Source organism: Anabas testudineus, chromosome 7 (genome assembly GCF_900324465.2).
Source record: "Anabas testudineus chromosome 7, fAnaTes1.2, whole genome shotgun sequence".
NCBI classification, from domain to species: Eukaryota; Metazoa; Chordata; class Actinopteri; order Anabantiformes; family Anabantidae; genus Anabas; species Anabas testudineus.
The window spans coordinates 6,965,774-6,986,642 of NC_046616.1; the positions used below are offsets into that span (position 1 = coordinate 6,965,774).

Below are 20,869 nucleotides of genomic sequence, written 5' to 3' on the forward strand. Positions count from 1 at the left end.
TTATGTGCATAGTTAAAAATATTTATTCCACTCAACATAAAATGTAAGTATCTGTATTTATTTCAGTGGTTAAACATTTACAGTAGTAGAGCAGTCCAGTAAACATCCAGTGTATTACAGTATTTATATTGACTGTGGTATTACAAATGACTCTGACTGCAAGGTTTATAATTAGGCATAATTAACGCCATAATATTTGTTAAATCTTTTTTTCATATAAATTACAGTCAAAAAAGTAAATGAATAAATTTCTACTCTTTATACATGAAGCCATCTACAATAAAGTACATTTACATGGGAATCTCCTTAGAGAACAACCAGCTAGAGGAGTATAAATACACATGCTGCAGCAGCAACCACTTAAATTACAACTAACAACTCAGATACAGGGGAAAAAAAAGTGGGGTCATAAAATCTCATGTGCCACTGGAGGAGTTTACATTTGAATGTTGATTATAGTGGTTCATTAACAGCGACTCTCAGCTCAGTTACACTGTGCTGTCGGTCAATTGGAGCTTTTTATACCTGATGAGGGGAAGGATGTCGATGATGCAGGTTTAATTTAGTTCAGTGCTTAGTGTATCCTGGATTAACAGTGTAACACATGTCTCACTAATACAACCGCTGCTAAACAGAGGCCAGCAAAAGTTTTAAAATTAGACATGTTGGTGCAAAAGGATTTTAAAGTCCTACTTTTAAAGAACAAAGCTGCTGATAATGGTTTAACTTTCATGAAATAACACGAAAAGACCAAAACCTACAACGTCCATGTCTTAACTCTCCCCACCTCCATAACCAGACTGTGGATTTTAGCCTCAAGCTCCTTTTACTCTTGTAGTTTCTAGAAAACTGTCTTTAAACAGCAGTTCAGTAGTTTGGAGTACTAGTAATTATTTCAGCTGGTTTACAGGTAATAATGGAGAACTAAACAGGAACTCTAACATCCAGTCTACACCGAAACCACTTCAGCTGCACACACATCTGACACACTGTTTTATCTATCTAATCTGTTATGACAGTTTCATGTGTGCAACCACAGCACAAATTATATTTTAGTGCTTCAGGTCTTTGCCTTTGTTTTATGTGCATAACCACAATGATCGTGTGTTGGTTTTAGGTTATGAGTGCTTTCAGACATTGAACATATCCAGTGTAGAAACAATTGATTGTTGATTTTGGTCTTTTCATGTCATTTGCTGTCAGTAATAAACATTTATAATATAGTCATTTTAATAACTTTGTGAGATATGGACAATGTTACACTAGATTTATAAAAAATCAAAAAGACTTTAGACGCTGCCTCGGGTGATGTGAATTACATTAATGAGTCTTCTGGTCAATTTGGGGACTTGTTAAACATGTGCTACAGTGACATGTTTTAACTTTGGATGTATAAATGTACAAATTTACCTTTGGATGTGTTTACATGTTCTAGTTGTGCTGGTAAATGTACATACTGTAACGCATATTTAACAGAGATGCTTGGTATTTGAATGCATTCACATAAAGCGTGCATTAAGGAACTGCTTCCGTAATGTATGGCAGTAAAAGCAGGCTAAAGAAATATGTAAGAACAATCCATGATCCAGAAGCTTAATGATAGAAATTGATATCAGCTGAAAAGTACCTTTGACACAAGTTGCAGTAAAAACTGTTAGTCCTCTCCCTCCAGTTTCTTTGTGACACATTTGATGCGGATATTTTCTCGGAGGTTGCGGAGGCGCGCACTGCGACTTGTAATTTCCTCCACGTAGGTTTTGGGGAACCAGCCCCGCTCCCCGTCCGACAGCCTGATGCCTTCCACCCAGCCTGGTGTAAGAAAACAGCCGTTAGACGTGAGGCAGCTCACAGGACACACAGATGTGACTTTTTAGCTAGAATGCAGTTTATCTGAAACAAGACTTTGCACAAACTCTTACCATCACTTGTAATGGTCTTAGCATGAAGAATATCGGCCTTTTCTAGTGTTAACTCGTCGTGCTCCTGAGCCTGGTAGCTTTTGATGCACTGAACCTGGGAAATATCTGAGGACAAAAAAAGTTAATGAGGACACTACAGTTACGCTTATTACTGGTTAATGTGCAGCTCTCTACTCACCATCATTCTCACTGGCTTGCCCGATATCTTCGAGTGGATCAGATGGGAACATTGCTGTGATCCACCTCTGTTTCCCGCTCCTTAGTAGACATAAAACCAGTAAGATGCAGTTTACAGCACCATCTGCTGAAGCATCTAGTTTTAGTAGTCAACAATATAGGGGTGAGGTGTTGTTACTCACTCAGTGTGTGACTTGAGCAGGATTTGGTGTTTGAGCTGTTGGCCTTCACACAGCTGCAGGTGGAAGATGAAGCCCGAGACGCCCTGCAGCTTCTGACTGAGATCCTTCACTTTCAGCTGTCCTATCTTTGCATGTACGAACACCATGAACTTCCACGTACTGCAAACAAAAAATAGACCCACTAGTAAATATTTGATGGCACTATGTAGAATTTGTATTTTAGAGTTTGGAGAGTTGTTAAAACCTGACTCACTAAACTCAGACTTCAGAAAATCAGTCAGTGACCAAGAAAGAAGAAAGAAGTTTGTTTCTCTTTTTAACTTTTGTCAGTACTGTATTAGATTTTTCATGTCTATCCTTACTCAACAACCAGTGTAATATTTTAGTCTGTTTAACAACTGTTCATGACTCACTCCTTCCTCCTGGACAGCAGCAGACAGTCATTGAACAGGTGGAGGTACACAGGCTTGGTGGGTAACTTGAGTTTGGACCCAGAAATACTCATCATCTGAGTGTCTACCTCGAGTAGTTCACCGTGTTTCACCAGCCAGCGAGACTGAGAGATGAGAGGAAAGATCTACAAAGAAGAGAATCCGGTTGCTGAATAATAAACTCTGAGACATGAAAGTGAACGCTGTATAATCAGGTCGAGAAAGAAGCTTCAGTCACCTTTCCCTCAAAATGAATTTTCTTATTGAGGTGAATAAGTTCCTCCATCCTCTTCATCGACTGCACACTGGAGTTACATTCTTTGATGATCTAAGAAGACACATACCAACAGGGTTATTACTGTTGTGCCTCACCAGCGGTAATACTGGTGCTCATCCAAGTGGCTATTAGGGATGATAATCACCACCTTTTTTAGCTCATTGAAAGCTTTCATGGCAGTGTCCTCATCTCGAGAGCCTGGTGTCGTCCTCTTTAAGATATTCTGAAATATAAAGACGTTTTTGGAGACATGCCAAAGAGTAAACAATCCTCCTGTCAGGCACTGTTGGGGGAAAAACATGCTCTGGCAAAATACTTGGCTGGCCCCAATATTACCATTTACAGTTTCGTGTAATTGGGTTTCAAGTGTGAACACGAATTCTGCAGCAAATGTTTAATCATCTACCTCCACGAGCATTTTAAGCCGAGTGATCCTCTGAAACGGGAGGATTAGAAAGGAGGTCAGAGGAAGTCTTTGGCAGATGGGGTCCTCCTCCAATCGAGCCAGGATGCCAGGGAAGCGAGGGTTGTCGTGCCTGAAAAGACAAGACGTGGACATTTAGAAAAACAACTTTAATGACAATTAATAAAACTGACAGAGAATTCCAGCATGCTATTTAACCCGAGAAAAAGAGTTCAACATACTTAAAATGAACCATCTGCAAGTTAAGTCATGCAGGTGTAAAACAACACCTGAACACCCTCAGAGGAAATTATGGACATTCCGCATGAAACAACTGGACTTAATGCACCGCAGCTGTGAGTGTGCACAGAAAGATGGTGCCTGTGCGAATAGCAAATATGTTTTATATACAGTAGTTATGACGAAAGAAGCCACTCACAGCAGGCGCTGGTACGTCTGCTCTTGGTATGCCTGGTTGGTCACATAAGGTAAGTAAACCCTTCGCAGAGCCGGGCAGTGATCCAGGACGATGTCGCACACATCGAATCGCAGGATATCTTCCTCCAGCCTGTGCTCCAGATCCTGAAGAAACCTGCAAACCAGGCGTGAGCAGAAAAGATGCTGAGAGAGAGTAGAAGTGGTAACTGAGAGGTTAAAGTAGCAACACAAGAGCCATAGTGGCACATCCATGGGATATTACTTCACCTCTCACTGACATCTTTGACTTCGGGCAGCTTGGAGAAGAGCCACTGCTTTTCTTGAGCTCCGAGACACTCAGAGAGCTCCTGAGAGAGCATGAAGTGGTCCACAGCGATCGTCAAACTGCGAATGTACGAAGCTTCAGATGTCACCAGCTCAAACTTTGCCTGAGTTGAGCAAGAGACACTATTTCAGCTTCATGCAGGTGTGGCAGTAACAGAGGGTTTAATAATCTGAAAATATAAATGTTCACCTCCTGTAACTTCCTCTCCTCGTTACTGAAATTGTCAAGCTGACCGCTGGTTCGTACGTCAGGTATGTCCTGCCACAGAGCAAAAGCCGAGCCTCGTGACGAACGAAAGGAGCTGGATGGAGACAGGTTAGATGGAGACGGGGTCCCGTCTGACCCCTCGTCTCTGAGCCCCTCCTCCTCTGTGCCCAGCTCCTTCCCCTGTTGCCTCTGGATCTCCCTGTTGATGGCGACGTCACTGTATTCTTGGTACAGAATCGCTGCAGAAGAAAGCAGGAGTGAAACAAAAACATGTAAACAAGGAAAAAGTGGTTGCAGGAAAATGCAAAGGATACTTTTAAATAGGGTCCAAACACTAGTTCAGGAAAAACACACTTACAACTTGGCAAAAACCTCGATAAGCGATTTGAACTAGCAACAGGTGGAGGTGTGCCCGAGTCTTCTTCTATGGATTTCTTTCTCATCCTGTGAATAAATTACAACATTAAATCAATGTAATGTGTCCTTAAAAGAGAAGACTGGTGGTTTTCCCTCCTTCAAAACATCCCATACAGAGACTAGAACGAAACAAATTGCAAACTCACTGTTATTTCTCTGAATCTAGAACCTGGTTTGGCTGATTTTATTACAGAGCTCCTGCTGGTCAAAACAGCAGAGTAGTAAAGTCACAGCAAATTGGCAGCGAGGCTGTTTGAGTCTCTCTGTCTCTTTAGAACAATGACTAAACAACAGAAACAGTTTTTATAGTTTTTGAACAACTATGAGTAACAGATGAAAACACTAAATCAGGTTCTGGATTCAGAGACATAATGATGATGGGATGCAATTCGTTGTCTCACTTTGTATTCAAAGTAATAGAACCATAGAAATTCCTTAACCTTCTTCTTTAAAAGTTCATGTTTACCCAAGTTTCGTGCTCCACCGATGTAAGGGCACCCCGTTGTCACTGCTGGGCAGAGGAGGGGCAGGCCCTGTAGGACTGTGGGGGGCACTGTCGCTAGAGCCTGCGGAGCTGCGGTGCTTGGAGTTGGACTTATCTAGAGGGTAAAAGAGGATAAAAAGCAGGTAATACAGAAATGAGCAGGAAAACTGAAGAGACAACATGTATTAAAGGCTCAGGATATATTGTAATAAATTGTTCCAAAGGATTATTCCAATGAACTGGAACGTGAGGAAATCCAGTCTGAATAAACCACTGGTTAAAATTAAAAATGATGAAGTGAGCAGGTTCAGCCTTGGAGAGTATTAACAGTGACAATAGCGTAAATGGACCATAGACACTTTAAGAGTACATAAATAAAAGACATTTAATTTGAGAGATGCTGAAACTTGTAGGAAGAAGGTGCAAGTCCTGACAAGAAGATATGAGGATCTCAGATGGAGACAGGTTCACATTTGATTAAATCTGTGTTGAACTACCTTTCAGTGAAATACATCTGTTGTCTACTCACTGTCAGAATTGGGGCTCAGGCTGTTGGAGCTCTGTCTGTCTCTAGAGGCTACCCGCGCAGACAGAGACTTCCCCAGCTTCAGGGTGAAGGAATTCTTCCTCTGAGACAGCTGCAGTCTAGATATCAGCTCAGAAGCTGAGAAACGCCGCCGCTCTTGGTCACCTTGGCATCTGCGTGACAAAAAACTCCCCCCTGTGGCAGTTGGCGCCTCTGCGATCCCACTGCCTTCCCCGACCCCCGTTATCGAGTCTTCAGTTATGTGTAGTGGTTCTGCAGCTAAACTAAAAACATCACTGTGGCTGTTTGGCAGATCTGTAGAACCATCTGTGGATGAAGGACTCGAAATGGCCTCCAAGGAAGATAATCCACTCAGGTCCTCCTCCAGGAAAGACGCAAACGGTCCAGGGAAGATGTAGTCAGGGTCCATGATCGGGCTGCTGAGAGATTCATCACTTGGGCTGTCAGGAGAATAAACCTGGATCTTTCGCCCTGAAAACAAAACAAGATTAGAATTAAGAGGAAGCAAAAACATAAACTGTTAGATCCAAAATATCATAAGCTGCAAGCTCACGTATAGACTTCTCCTTTAATGAACCCTGTGATGTTCTCCTGGAGCACATCAGCTGGCACCCAGGATCTTCAGGTGAGGATGGTGAGCAAGGTAACTGAGATTCCCAGGAGTCTCTGTTTGTGTAAAGGGAGGACAGAGGGAATGACAGCGGGAGGCTGAGAGCTGCGTGGAGAGGACGACATACTGTTGTGACAGTTTGTGGCCTTTCAGTCGGCTCCTGCAAAGAAGTCCTGATGCCATCGTGGCATTCAAGCTCAGCATCGCCTGCAGGTGTTTGAAGACAGTTCAAATTCAACGTTGTGTCATGTTCATAGTCGGTCCTGTGGCAGCTGTCCTGCAGTTCATTCTGTTCGTTTAGTGTGTGTTTGAAACCGTTCACAGGCGGAGAGTGTGCTGTACATTGTGTATCTGGAATAAGAGTTGGCCTTTGGGAGCCAAGACCGTTTAGTTTGGGAGTCACTGGTGGTGGCAGCTCGATAAAAGCCAGTGTTTCCTGCTGGCACACGGCGACATGCTTGTGGTGGCACGTGTGGATGAGAGGCCTGTCCTCCTGGGCCTCGCTCAGAGTCGGAGACTCTCCTGAGCCAGGGATCCACATGCTGGGACTCTCTCCTCTGCAGTGAAAAACGTGAAGGTGGGGTTGAAAGTCAGGGAAAGGTGAGAGTCCATACCCGGGGAGCATGGCTGAACGAACACATGGGAGCTGCAAAAAGACAGAAGAAAAGAAAACGTATATTTACACCGTATTAAAGATAAAACCAAAGACCAAACAGCTGCAGCATCACACTCACAACAATACCTTGATAATGTCTGTTGTAGATATTATAGAACAATATTATAGTGAGCTTACATGGCGAAGTGATTTAACAAGGTGGAGAAAGAATCAGCAAAGGCAGCAGGAAGAAGGGCCATTACAATGTCATAAAGACATCCTGTAACTGTATGTGACAAAAATGATCTGGTTAAGATGTCAGACAAGACAAAACAACAGAAAAACAGGACCTGTGTCTCACTATTAATTAAATTGAATTAGTACATTTTGGTACAATTCGTATATTATCACATCACCTGAAAATGAAATGAAACTTAGGAGCTGAAATTATAATAGTCAAATATGTCTACTGTTTTTTGTATTGTCTACTTTACTACTACTACTTTCATAATCATATGTTTACTGCATTTTTATTGACTAAACTTCATCGGTTTTTAAACAACACATGTTCTCTGTAGTAAAGACTTATTATGAATAAGTAATGTGCACCACAAACCAAAATAACAGTCTGTTAAAACCTTTTTTTTGGTTTGGTTATTTTGGTGCTCTGGTCAAAATGGAATCACGTCTCTTATCTGAAGGAAACAAAAGGCCAAACAGGAGAAAACTGAAATGTTTCCCCAAGATATAACTTGGTGTGTTAGTCTAAACAAATACAGCAACAAACCGCTTATACTGCAATCAAACATGGTCGACTGGACACAACTCACTGTTTGCAACTTGCTCGAAGATTCCACAACCTCTGCTCTACGTAGTTATAATTAACGGTAAGCAGCGTTACGTAAGTTTAATAAGTGCTCGGAGTGTTTGTTGATGTTAAATATTGGGGTGGCACAGGAATTACTTTCCAAAATGGTCTCTGTACATTTTTTCAGATTTGTGCAGCCTCATTTCTGATGTTTACCACACACACACACACACACACACAGTAAGAATTAGCAGCACTGGACACGTGCAGGACGCTTCCCAGTGTTCACACATAGATATACACACGCATGGACCCACAATGACGCACGCGCACAAGTCTAGTGTGTTTACTGAGCCGTGTCTTCCTGCTCTAATTAAAGACCTCTCAGCACACAGCATTCAGCCCCTGTACTTAACTCACACACACACACACACACACACACACACACACACACACACACACACACACACACACACACACACACACACAAACACACACGCACACAAACACATGCACAGAGCTCCAGACAGAAATGCAGCAGCAGGGAAACAGACTGAGGGAGGAAGCATATCTATATCCTCAGCACTCTCACTTTTCACCTGAGATCTATACTCCTCTATCACTCTGATTGTTGGTGTGCCTTCCTGTCAGTCTACGTTGGCCAGCGGGCACCAACGAGTGACTGAATATTTACTCGGAGTGTCTGCTAAAACCCAGCAGCAGGCCATAAAGTTAGCTCCCCTGACAGGCTGTTTAAACACACACCATTGGAGCTCAGGCTCTTCTCACCCTCCTGCTTCCTGAGCAGGTAATCCTCAACGTCTGACATAAACACTGGGTTAAATTAATGGTACACACTATCAAACAAGACACAGTCTCACACACAGAGTGTTCCACAGGGTATTTGGACACATTCAATTACATTCGAATATTCAAATTATTGTTGAGCATTGTTTTGCAGCACCTAATAACCAAAATATAATAATGTAGTGCTATAAAGACAACAGCCGAGACATTTCGTTTCTGTTCTGCACCGTGTTCCATTGATGCTTTCCTGTGTGAATGTTGTTTGCTTTCCCTGTCTCTTTGAAAGGTGAAGAAACAAAACAACACATACACTCACACAAATAAATATATACTGTATGTGACAGAAAGGGTAAAGCTGCAGCCTCACATTTAGCTGTCACTAAACCACATTAAACCGGGTCCTTATCTGTTTATTTTTTATAACATTAGTTAGTTAACGCCTAAAGCAGAAGTAAATCTTTAGTTTCCCATGAGCTTTTTTTGTGACCTGGGAAGGCTGCACCTGTCTAGAAAGTAGATAATCAAAGATCAAAAATCTAAAACAAAGTTTATTCTTGTTGCAACGTGGTGGTAACAACGTTAAAACCATAAGACCTATTTAGTAGCTCTCTATCCATCGAGTAAGTCGTCTTTGTAGCAGCCATTTGCACATAATCACATGACTTTTGCACATTCATGTAAGCAAACACAGTGGATAGTCACACGTGACAACACATCTGTCCTACAGCTTTAAGAAGTTGAAGATATAAGAAGCTGTTGATTTGCATTTTAGGGCGTTTCTGTTGCTCATGTTGATAAAATAACCAAAGTCCAAGTTTTTACTAAACGCAGCAGCGACACCAACAACTCGCTCTGAATAAACCTCCAATCAACTGTTTCCACTCCCTCTAGGAGGGAGCGCTGTGATGTTCATTATAATGAGTAGTTAGAGGCTTCTATCCTTCCTGCTCGTCACTCAGCTGACTCTATCTTGCTTGCTAACTCTCTCTAAAATCATCTATTTTTTGTGCTATTGTATACAAATATCAATTAGCAAAACCAAGTAATTCATGAAAATCTTGCCATAAATGCCATATTCCACATACCTACTGTTTAAAATAGCACCTTCCATGAACGCATTACTTTTAAGTGTAACTTGAAACTGTCCCATTATGTTCTAAATGTCACATTGTTGGAATTTGCAGAAGCATACAGCAGCATTCTTTACGAAGATAAAAGTGTCATGTGTTTTTTTTTTGGTTTCTGAAACTACAACTTTGTTTATAATAATCTCTGTTTGCCTGGAGGATTGTAAGTTTGTTTTTTACTGAGTGCACATGAGCTGCTCGCTGTAAATATGAAGCTGTTGAAAAGCCACACCTGTTCATGGGCAATGGAAGGCAACCCAGTCAATCCTATCTCTCTGTTTCTCTCTTACACACACACACACACACACACACACCGGCACAAATGGTTACCTGTTCAGTGCTGCAGACAAAGGCAGCCTTTATCTGTGTACCTGGGCCAAGCTGCCCTGAGCACAGGACACCTGAGAGGGTGTGGGAACTGCTTATACTGATCCACTCATATGGTGCAGCCACTGAGCCATATAAACACATCCAGACCACTGCTGCATAATGACACAAGCTTATTGGTGTCTGGATGTGATTACCGACGGGTTAAACTGTAATCCTGCTGTAGAGGTACAATGTTACCTAAACTTTACAGATACAAAAAGCACAGTCGTCATCAATCAACATACTCTTTGCAGAAAATTGGTTATGTGATCAAGTGGCCTCAAAGATCCCAAAAGGTGACAAAAGGCTTCACCACCACAATTTATCAAAACATAAAAAGCATCCGATTACATGGACTGCACATTCCTCTGGCTGATACAATTATATCATGCTATTAAAATTTCAATTTCAAAGACGTGTAATTTCCCTTGTCATAGTAGGGTGTTATTTGTGACTTTGCTGCCAGTGTTTCCCCCTGTAATTTTACTAGGCTGCTCTAAGACGTCGTGTCTGCATACAGCAGTTAATGAATGGCACTCTGGTATGCCTTTAATGCCAGCAGCCATACGACGTGCATTTTTAATTATGATATTTTTCATCTTAAAGGTCTCAAAATAATCCTTTAATGGAGTGTATCATTTGAATATGAGCATAAATCTATTGCTGATTCAGCTTCAAGACGGAGCCAAATGTTGAGTAATTGCATAATGTACGTTTTTTTGGTGTTCACCGAGGGGGAGATGAGAACAAATGGATTCACTGTATGTGGGTCGTGAAGGTTTCATTTCTACACTGTTTACTTTTCTGATGTCAGGGGGTGCGACAGTAACACTTGGCAGGATGGACAATTTGTAGTTCATAAGGTGGTTGTTGGTTTTCTGTTGATAAAGGATGCTGCAAATTCCTAAATGTCTTAACCCGGCATCAGCCGTCTACTTAACTCAACTCAGTGTGATCCTGCAAGACGTCAGACATCAATGTCTGCGAAGAAATAGTTTGCTATTAAATTAATTTTAATAAATTTTTATGTTGGACAGGTTTAGATGTATCGTAATGTATTATTTAAGTGAAGAATTTGTTTAATCAATGGAACCAAAGTTGTAGGAAGGAGGTGGAAGAGGAAAAGGAGGTGGACGGTGGGTGTTCAAAGCGAACACGGTCACAACACAACAGACCAAAGTCCAGAGTCCTGTATGTGGTTAACTCTAGGTTGAGGTTGAACAGAGATCATAGTTTTGTTTAAATGTAACTAAATGTGTCTGACGTGACTGTTAGGTTGTTCTTTATTAAGACAGACCACAACCTTTCTATAACAACTCTTAAAAAATTGCTGTAGTCAGACAAACTTGTTGCTGTTACTTTAGGATCAAATACTTTGACACAAATGAAATGTGCTGCCTGGAACATTTTACTAATGTGTAAAATATCACCATCTTTTCTTATCTTTTTCTTTCTCTTATCATCAACACATTTCATAAAAAATCTAAAGAACAATTATTTGACAATGGGAACTGTAGTGTTACATAATTTGGCCCCTTTATAAGATGAAACTATATATTTCATAGCCCTCATATGCTTATGAAATAAGGATAACATAGAGAAAATAGAAACACATCAAAATATATTCAATATTATTGAATATATTCAATATATTCAGTAATAGAGCATATTAGAAGTAATATGCATAATATTATAATATGCATAAAATTATAATGCATAATTTGGTTTAAATTATCATTATTAGTATTATCAAATAGAGGGCTAAGGAATTTACTGTCTTTAAATATTGTGATTTCTACAAAGCACAACTCTCTAAACTGTCATTTTTGAATGTGCTTTTTAAATATCCACAGATGTTAAACGCTCAGAGATGTGTGAACATCTGTGCCTGCTGGCTTCAAGAAACAAACAAGGAGCCGAGATAACTCGAAACAAATGCAAATCAAAGTGACACTGGGAAATAGCTGTGTTTATAGGGAAAGACAACGTGATCTTCAACAAATAACACTGGATTTAAGGCAACACTTCAGCTACTGAACAAGTGGTATGACTCCCTCATGCACATACTTCAGCCTTAGTTAAATAATACAGAAAAAAAAAATCACTATTTGAAAGATTTCTACTTTTCCCACTTAACTTTTTCAAACGTGGATGTTGCAGCAGCTAATCAAGGCCTGATGTGATGCTGCTTCACTGGACGAAAACACAACTGAGCCCATCACAGCTCCGTAGGCAGGAGACATTACCTTCACGTGCTAGAGCCACAAAAATAACATTCATGAAAAATATATGAATTAAATGAAAGAAGTGCCCGTCTATGTATTCCAGTTTGGTCTGGTGGTTCATGCCCTTTAAAGGTTAATATGATAATATATAGTAGTCTGCAGCATTCGGGTTTGTGTAGTTCAAATCGAGATATCCAGTCAACTACTGATTCAAGTCAAAAGGGAATCTCGTCCGGAAAGTCATAGCGTCTGTTACTTCCCCCACACACACTCCACCCATGAGCGTAAGTCTGGTTTGTTTGGTCAGACAGACTCGAGTGTCCTCACAGTGTGGTGTGACCAGCTCATGTGTGTGTGTGAGATCACAGTTTAGCTCTGTCACATTAGACCACTAATTGTCCCGCACTAGACTAAAGAGCCCAGCATTGTCTGCAGAGACAAGACATGACATCATTCAGCGTCACTGCTCGGAAAATCATCCTCCCCACATCTATGTTTTGCAAAACCTGGTTTTGTAACATTTTCTATGAACTATGGATATTGAACTCTGTTAACTTTCCAACTGGAAACTTGTTTTTAAAGCATTTGAACTGAAATTAAATTAGGACAATCTTATAAAGCTGCACCTTTTTTAAGTTACTAGTGGTCAGTATAGAGTTTAACAACTTTGTCTTGTGTTTGCTGAATGACTGAGGAGGCTGTAAAGTTATGGAGAGTTTTTAAACGCTGCTGTGAAGCTAAAACATCTGTAAAATACAAACCTCTGATACTCAATGTGTAATTCACAGGTTGGTGTGCTGGTTTCTTTCTATGTAATGTTTTGATGCAAACTATGATGTGTTGATGTAAAAACATTGTTAGAGCAACTTGAAACTTGTTGATTCAGTTCATTGTGCAATAAGATAATAAGCTATGTTTTTTTTGGACAATAAACAATGCGGCTTTGGATCTTTTGTAACAATATAAGATTTCTCCCAATTGTTTTCCCACTTGTTTTAACCATTTGAGACTAAAGTTAAGTTTTTTCACTTTATCTGCTCCATTTCTTGTGTATCTTTAATTTACTGTCTGATGATGGCGATGCATTAGCTTAAAATAATGTTTCACACATTTCAAATATAAATCTACTAGGATGGAAAACAACAAAGTATCTTTGTATGTAAATTAGCTTCACGTCTCTCAAACAAAAATTCCTCAACAAGACTTGATCTCCGATTCCAATCAGAGAAACCACACCAGATGTCAAGGTGATGCACTAATCTGCATTTTCTTCATGGGAACAGACTCAAATGGTGTGAGCGAATTGAGGTCAGCGAGTTTCTTGGTATTCGCTCCTCTCCCGGCCTCCACCACCACACACTGTGGCAGGTGAGCACCCCAGAGGGTACGGAGAGGACGGATGCAGGTGGTGGGGGATGGTGAGGTTGTTTACCTATGGTGTGGGTCCTCTTAATCTTCCTGTACCAGCCTCAGGCACCTCATCCATGACCTTATAGGTGTGTGAAGATGCACACTGACACACACACACACACACACACACACACACACACACACACACACACACACACACACACACACACACACACACCTTAATGTAAGTGTGTATTTGAGAGATGATCATGTTTGATCCAAACTAACAACACGTAGAGATGCTTTACCCCGTGGGAATCTCACTAACAGGAACCTATAAACAGAAAGCTCTTATTTAAAGCCTGAAAAAATGGCGACTATTTCACATGTAAACGCCAGGACTTTTGGACCTTTAACCTCCCTTCCCCCCCGACTTCCCTCTGCCACCACAACAACTGCAGTCAGGTACGCTGACACACAGGACACACAACCAGGATAGGAAAGACACAAAGAAGCTATTGACAAACTTAATTATGATGCTTTGTCTTGAGTTGCAAAAGCTACAACGCCGAGGATCCAACACAGAGTAAATCCCGAAAATCTCATAATCAGCCCCCTCTGACAGATGATGGTTATCTGCAGCAGTGAGATTCTTTAAAAACGACAGGTTCCATTTGAAGAGTTCAATTTGATTTCTTAGGACCTCAACAGTTGTGTTCAGATTCCCATTACTTCTGTGAGTGTCATGTACTGCCGAGGTCTGTCAGGAAAAATCATAAACACTTGTTACATCCAACAGAACCGAGCGCATTTAACACCCTAAAGAGGTAAATAACATAAATCAAAGACACGTCTTATGCATCGTTTAAAATTATAATAAACTGAACGCAGCAGCTCCGTACAAAAATGAACTCTCAGTTCTGGTCAATGTCAAAATGAATGAATGTTTTCCAAATATAACTTCATGTTTCGTATGTAGCTATTAGGATTGGTTCACAATGTTTCAAATGTGTCTTAATACAGCAGTTTTCCATATGAACACTGGAAAAGGTTCTACTTGCTGTCATGGGTTCTAACATCCACCGTCCTCGTTCTGAGCAAATATTTATTCAAATGTGAATCTAAAGTTAGTGGGACTTACACATCCTGAGTTTATTAAACTAAGTGGATATCCTTCAATGATAAAGTCTCTGTAGTGGGATTTTGTCCATCACCTGTGAAGTGTAGGAAGCATCTTCTGGAGGAAACTGTTAAAGAATGTGCGAGTAAAACCTCTTTATCGTCCTCTCATTTGGGCACCTGTCTGTTGTTTTAAGACAGAGGAGTTATCCTTTGACAACAATCTGTCCAACTACATCTCAATGTAGTTAAAGGCACTGTAGTTTATTCATATACATAGAGAAACAAATGTGTTTTAATTGGCAGCTAAACGGATGAAACTGCACCGTCAGGTTTTTTCAAGGAAATTGCTTAGTCCTAATTAAAAATTCAACTTTATAGGTCTCCAGTAGGAACCAATCAGTTTAGCACAGTTTGAGAACTACTGACAGACAAACAGTAATTTAGTGTTGGTGTTTTGATGAGATTTGTTGATAACAGGAAACGGTTGATTATAACAAACTCATCTATATGTAAAAAATATTAAGCACTATGGTTTAATCCATTTTCCAAGTTAGTGGTAATTCAATTTCTCACGAGCGACCATGAATCATATCGACCCTAAAGGGTTTGCAGTAACAGAGTAATGTATTGACTGCCATTCATGTATCTGCAGGAGTTTAATTTCATTTTTTTTTTCATCTGGCTTAAATTAATTAAAAAGGAGGAGGCTGGGTTTGCTGTACTCAAACTGTCAATCAGAGCACTTTATTTCCAATCTGATCCTTTGCCACTGAGCTCTCAAGAGGCTGACCTACTTTTACAACAAATTGCTGATGCATCTCTCGCATTCATCTGCTGTTGCGTTCACTTGCGCTCTCTTACTCGCTGTTTTCTATCTCTCTGCTCCACTTTCCCCTGGCTGAGCACCAGCGGTTTCTCCTCACGCCCCTCCTCCTATACCCCACGTCTTGCTTTTATCATCTGGACAGGTATGGACAAGCCATCCACAAGGCTGAGTGTTGTTTTGAAATGTGATAAGGTAAAAATGGAGCACACCTAACAAACTGACCATCCAGGAACAGCTCTCTTTTAGCCCAGATGTAAACTATTCAAGACCAAACTATGAACACCAGCAGTGTCAGCAGGATTAGAGCGATGAAATGAAAGAGAACCGAGAGGCCTTGAAGACACTGGAAAAGAGCAGTTGCGGCTGTGGTACGTGAGAGAAACACCTGGTCTCTGTTTTCTTTTTTTTTCTTTCCCTAAAGCACAAAAACAAGCATTTTAAGAAGAAGCAACATTTTCTAAGCCAGAAAAGTTTAATCAGTACAGATGTGAAACACGTGTTGTTTTACATTAGCCAAGTTGGCATGTGAAATAACCTTAGGGCTTCAGAGCTGGAGAGGTGTGCAGCCAGGGTAGTGTTTGGCACACATAATCTGCCTCTGGGCTCAAATTTTAACCTCCTGTCTGTTTTAACCTTCACGTATGGGGCAAATATTCTCTGACACGCACTTTTTAATAAATGACAGAGTCTGGTCATTACTGCCTAAAAAGTGTTTTGAGTTTTCGAAGAGTTTGAGCTCTGTGGTTAGGAAATCATCTATCTTCCAATCAAAGCCAGACGCATAATTATATTATTATCATTAACAGAATGTGCAGGTAACTCGGCAGATGGTGGATTTTACAGTTCAGGTTAGAAAATAAGTTCATGCCCTACTGTATTTAAGAGGCAGCCAGCCCCCATGGGAGACTCTGACATACTAAGACACTTTTCCACATTCCCTAGATGACTCGGCATGCTCATTCCTCTGAAATTGACCACTAAGCCGAGCCAGGAGACAAACAAAGAAACTCAGCTACACACGTGCAAGAGCAAGGACTGCTATTATGGCTTGTGGCTGCTATTTAGGCCACAAGTCAAACTGCCAGGAAAGTGAGGGAGCCTCCTGAAAGCATCACTGTTACTGATGTTTTAAGGGCAGGTTACTTTGGTGCCTGATGATTTTAGCTGAGTTTTAACAAAAAGAGGTTGGTGCAAAACACACAGTGCAGATCCAGAGTCTCTTTGAGGTTTGCACATGAATGTAAACAGCTCGAGGTAAACAGGCAGCATTCACATGCAAGGTTAGCAGAGGGAGGTCAGGCAGGTAAAGGGAAGGGATGAGGGCGAGGTGTGGCATCCTGGATCACTTCCCCACAGCATATACACACATACACACATGCTCAGACAGCCACTGTCTGAGTGGCAGGTGATGGGGCAGGTGCTCTCCAGACATACAGTTGTGTAGGGAGGGAGGAAATGGGAACAGGGAGGGGCTGTGTTGAGCTGAAATCTGACTGTGCTAAAGCAAAGTCAGTCGTTCTAAATCTGTTTCTTCCAATATGATGACTATTTGAAACAATCTGTTGAAATCACAAGTCTGCAATCAAACAGGGGATTTCCAGTCTGCAGTAAAGAGCAGTAAAATGGTTCAAGGTCCTGATTTATGCTTTCTGTTGGCACACGTTTACTCAGCATGCAGGTGGTACAGTCATATCAGACATACCATAGTAAATCATCAACACCCACAGCTATTGTATTGTGCTCCACCAAAAATATAATAATATCCATTGCCACAGCAGCAGTCGACATGACAATACATTTGCTCATCATGATGGCAGACAGAGAGCCAGCCATTACCTCAACTCACTGTCTCACTGCCAGCACTTGTAAGATGGTAAATAATAAATGGTCTGCACTGATAAAGTGATTTTCTGCATTATTGCTTACTGCAATTCACACACACTGTTGGCAGAGCCGACATGCAACTTGGGTCGACTTGGGGTTCAGTGTGTGGCCCGGTGACACCTTGACATATGACAGTAGGAGCAGGGAATCGAATCAGACTCCACGATTGATGGGCTGAGCCACAGCTACCTCAGTAAAGTGCAGCTGGCAGCCTGAAGCACAGAGGAGAAGGTGGAGCAGAAGTCTGAAGGGTGGTAATCTGTTTTGGATGTGGGTCACAAGCACCACACTGAGAAGAAACGAGCAGCTTCCACAGTATTATACACCAAAACTTGGCGGCTGGATGCAATAATTGTGTTGTTTATCCCTCGCGAGGAAATGTCAACAGCTCAGCCAGTTGGAGGCTCCAAACGAAAGAACAAACAGTGAGTCGAGGCAAAAGAAAACTAACTACTGCATCCTTCTTCTCGGGAATTTGCATGCAGTACTGTATGTACACAAATGTGTTAATTAATTAAATTCACATGAGCAAGAGCACAAACAGAGATCTGCAGATCCAGGTACACGCCTCAGTTAATAACCTGAGGCTCTTTATTCGAAGTGTTGTGAGTCTTATGCTAAAATGTCCCAAAATTACGACTAGTTTAGAGTGTGTGAACTGCTGCGCCAAGTTTCACCCATGTACAGTTTTTAACAACCCCTCATCCAGCATACTCCAGACATGCACTTACCTGCCCCACTCTGCAACAACTCATTGCTGCACTGTAACCATCACATTCAAGGCTCACCTCTCTCTGCACTGCCTAGGGAGCAGCTGAAAACATTACTGATGCAAGCAGCAACTTCTTCCAAGAGAATAAATTAATAAAGAAGCTAATCACTGCTCTGGCAGGATTTCTGCTACTACTTCAAATGGATGTTTGTAACGTTGGTGCTGCAGGAAACAGTGACATAGTAAAAGTTCACATTTAACGTCTGTATTTCACTGCACTGAAAAATGTAAACAGCTAGTTTAGTTAGTTAGTGAGGACAAAATAATATCCAGACATTCAGAATCCTGATAACCCATCTGGTTGTATTGTTTCCTGTATTTTCTAAATAGTCAGAGCACATACGCTGTCAGATAAATGAAATGCACCTGACACAAAGCACAGTCTACACTCTGAGGAAGAATAACACAGCTCGACTTTCACTCCGAGCAGCAAACTCCTCCAACTTGGTGCAAAACAGGGAGAGTTATTGTTTCTGTTTTTCAGTACTGTACCTCACTGGCGTCCCCACAGCCTAGTGCGTGTGCTGGATGGTGGCCAGCAGCAGTGTGTGAATCCAGGCCATCCCAGGGTCAGACTGAGCCACTCTGCTATCCATTGCTGCCTTGTGTTCCTCCCGGCTTCTCTGCTCCCTTTGCCTCCTTCGGCTTCTTTTTTCTTTTAAACACAGCTCAGGCTTTTCAAGTCTATGCTTCGTCTGAATATTTCCTTTTGTTCTTTGTCTTCTTGTTGTTCTCCTCCTCCTTGATAAAGCAAAAAAACAGGTTGAAAAACAGCCACCACTTGCTGCTCTCAGAACTACTTACAATGCAGATCCCCTCTCTAAGCTCCTCTGCTCTCCCTTCCCACTGTCTACTTTTCCCTCCCTCCCTCTCTCTCTCTCTCTGCTACTGTTGGGGAAGTGCTTTCTCATTTTCTCTCTTTCTCCTCCCCCTCTTTTTTTTGCCCTTCCTCTAAATCTAATAGTTATTTAGTCTCATTTCAGAACCTGCTTTGAGACAGAAAGCGACAGAGAGAGAGGGAGAGGGCAGACAGAGGTGGGGAAAAATGTTGCTGCTCGGTGGGAGTGTGTACAACTGAAAGTATTCACACGTGTACCTATATGATGTGCTGGGGGGGGGGGTGTACTCTATCACCAAAAGTTAATGTACTGTGTGTTTACATGTGCTGTCGGACTGTATGGGATGTACACTGCCACACACAAATCCAAAACAAGCACCAACCCTTGAACATGAAATGCATATTTGCATGTTACATACTCATGTAGAAATACCTCTGGCTGTGTGTATGCGTGCAGCTCTCACTAAACGCCAGAGTGCGAGTTGCTGACAGAAAGAAGCTGCTAAGGCATGCTTGAACTCTCTCATCTCTTTCAGTGCTCCCCGCTTGCTGTTGTATCAACTGTGTTCACTAATCAAACATGAAAAGAATGGTAGCGGGTGGTGTGGAGGGGAGTGAGGTTACCTCGGGACAGTAGTTTACTCTGCAGTAGCAGTAGTCTAATTGCCCCCATTTTTGTTTGACAAAAACAAGTCACTAAAAGCTGGAAAATTGTTTCTTTTCTATCACCATTCTCACTGAGAAATAAATATGTTGGTAACAACATGTAGGGAGAAATCATACCACACTTAGCCATTAGCTATTTTTCAATATTTTCTGATTACAATTTCAAATGAATCACATAACTACTTTGCCCCCTTTGAAACACGCTTTTACACCTTTTGATGACATAATTATGTGTAAAAGGTTCACTCACAATTCTCCAGGAGTTTTTCAGCCTCTTTTAGCTCTGTTTTGGTTTTCCAGCCTGCAGATTCTGTTCTCATAAACCTTGCATCCAGTGGCAGCAGGCCGATTACAGCAATCAAAACTTTTATAGAAAGTGACTTACACGTGAGGTACAAAGCAATAACACTTTTAAGTCAGGGAGAAGAAATGTGTTACCTTTGTTTGTTAGTTTTTTAAATAATGGGATTGAGGTTTCAGACACTGTTTGTTGGCAGGGTGTGGTGGGTGAGAGGGATTGCAGACCTGGATAAGGGATCTCAGGTAGGAAGATGCTGTTGCATTATCATGTAATGCATATAGGTGTCACAGTTAAATGCACTTAAAACTACTTTCATCATTGTATGCTAGCTTGCATGTAAGTACACACTGAAAACATTTTAGATGCAGTATATCACACAGCTCTGCACCACACTTACAGTAACATCTCAACAGGGAATTCTAATCAGAAATGAAAAAAATACATAGTTTAGCTTTGGGGTATTTTAGTCATCCACTGTGTTGAAAAGTCTTGTTTGCTGCACTGACTTGGAAGTCTGTTTTGTAGCCTGTGAGCATGTGAGTCTCAATCCAGCAGCCGGTGAATAATCCAGTCGCTGTCCACAGTGCATACCTGTGCTCGCTGACATGTACTAACTCACTCTTCCTGCAGGCCATGGCAGAGGAACGCACAGCAATCATAACAATCTGAAGATGAATGTGGCCAGGAGAGAGAAAAGGAATCTACATTTAAAAAATTATAAAGAAAAAGGGTGAAATAGAGAGACGGGTAAATGAAAATGGT

General features: G+C 41.3%; 1 protein-coding gene across 2 annotated transcripts; it reads right to left on the reverse strand.

The window, feature by feature from the left end:
• Positions 1-42: 42 nt before the first annotated feature.
• On the reverse strand, positions 43-19,156 carry arhgef19 (Rho guanine nucleotide exchange factor (GEF) 19). 2 transcript variants are annotated; one of them, XM_026368230.1, is made up of 16 exons: positions 18,795-19,156; positions 6,361-7,063; positions 5,790-6,278; positions 5,243-5,375; positions 4,718-4,803; positions 4,342-4,598; positions 4,095-4,255; positions 3,829-3,981; positions 3,393-3,522; positions 3,135-3,209; positions 2,948-3,037; positions 2,692-2,855; positions 2,279-2,437; positions 2,098-2,177; positions 1,920-2,024; positions 43-1,809 (listed from the first exon to the last, which is right to left on the reverse strand). In XM_026368230.1, the coding sequence occupies exons 2-16, from the start codon at positions 7,040-7,042 to the stop codon at positions 1,655-1,657; spliced, it is 2,919 nt and encodes a 972-aa protein (XP_026224015.1). In that variant the 5' UTR covers positions 7,043-7,063; positions 18,795-19,156; the 3' UTR covers positions 43-1,654. The 2 variants fall into 2 exon arrangements, with proteins under 2 accessions (XP_026224015.1, XP_026224017.1); XM_026368232.1 differs by lacking the exon at positions 18,795-19,156 and adding an exon at positions 7,211-7,289.
• Positions 19,157-20,869: the final 1,713 nt, after the last annotated feature.

Coding starts and splice junctions, on each gene's coding strand:
- arhgef19 (XM_026368230.1), bottom strand. CDS start 7,042: ATGCTCCCCGGGTATGGACTCTCACCTTTCCCTGACTTTCAACCCCAC. Junction 3,210..3,392: donor GGCTTAAAATGCTCGTGGAG/GTAGATGATTAA, acceptor TTTATATTTCAG/AATATCTTAAAGAGGACGAC. Junction 3,038..3,134: donor CTTTCAATGAGCTAAAAAAG/GTGGTGATTATC, acceptor GTGTCTTCTTAG/ATCATCAAAGAATGTAACTC.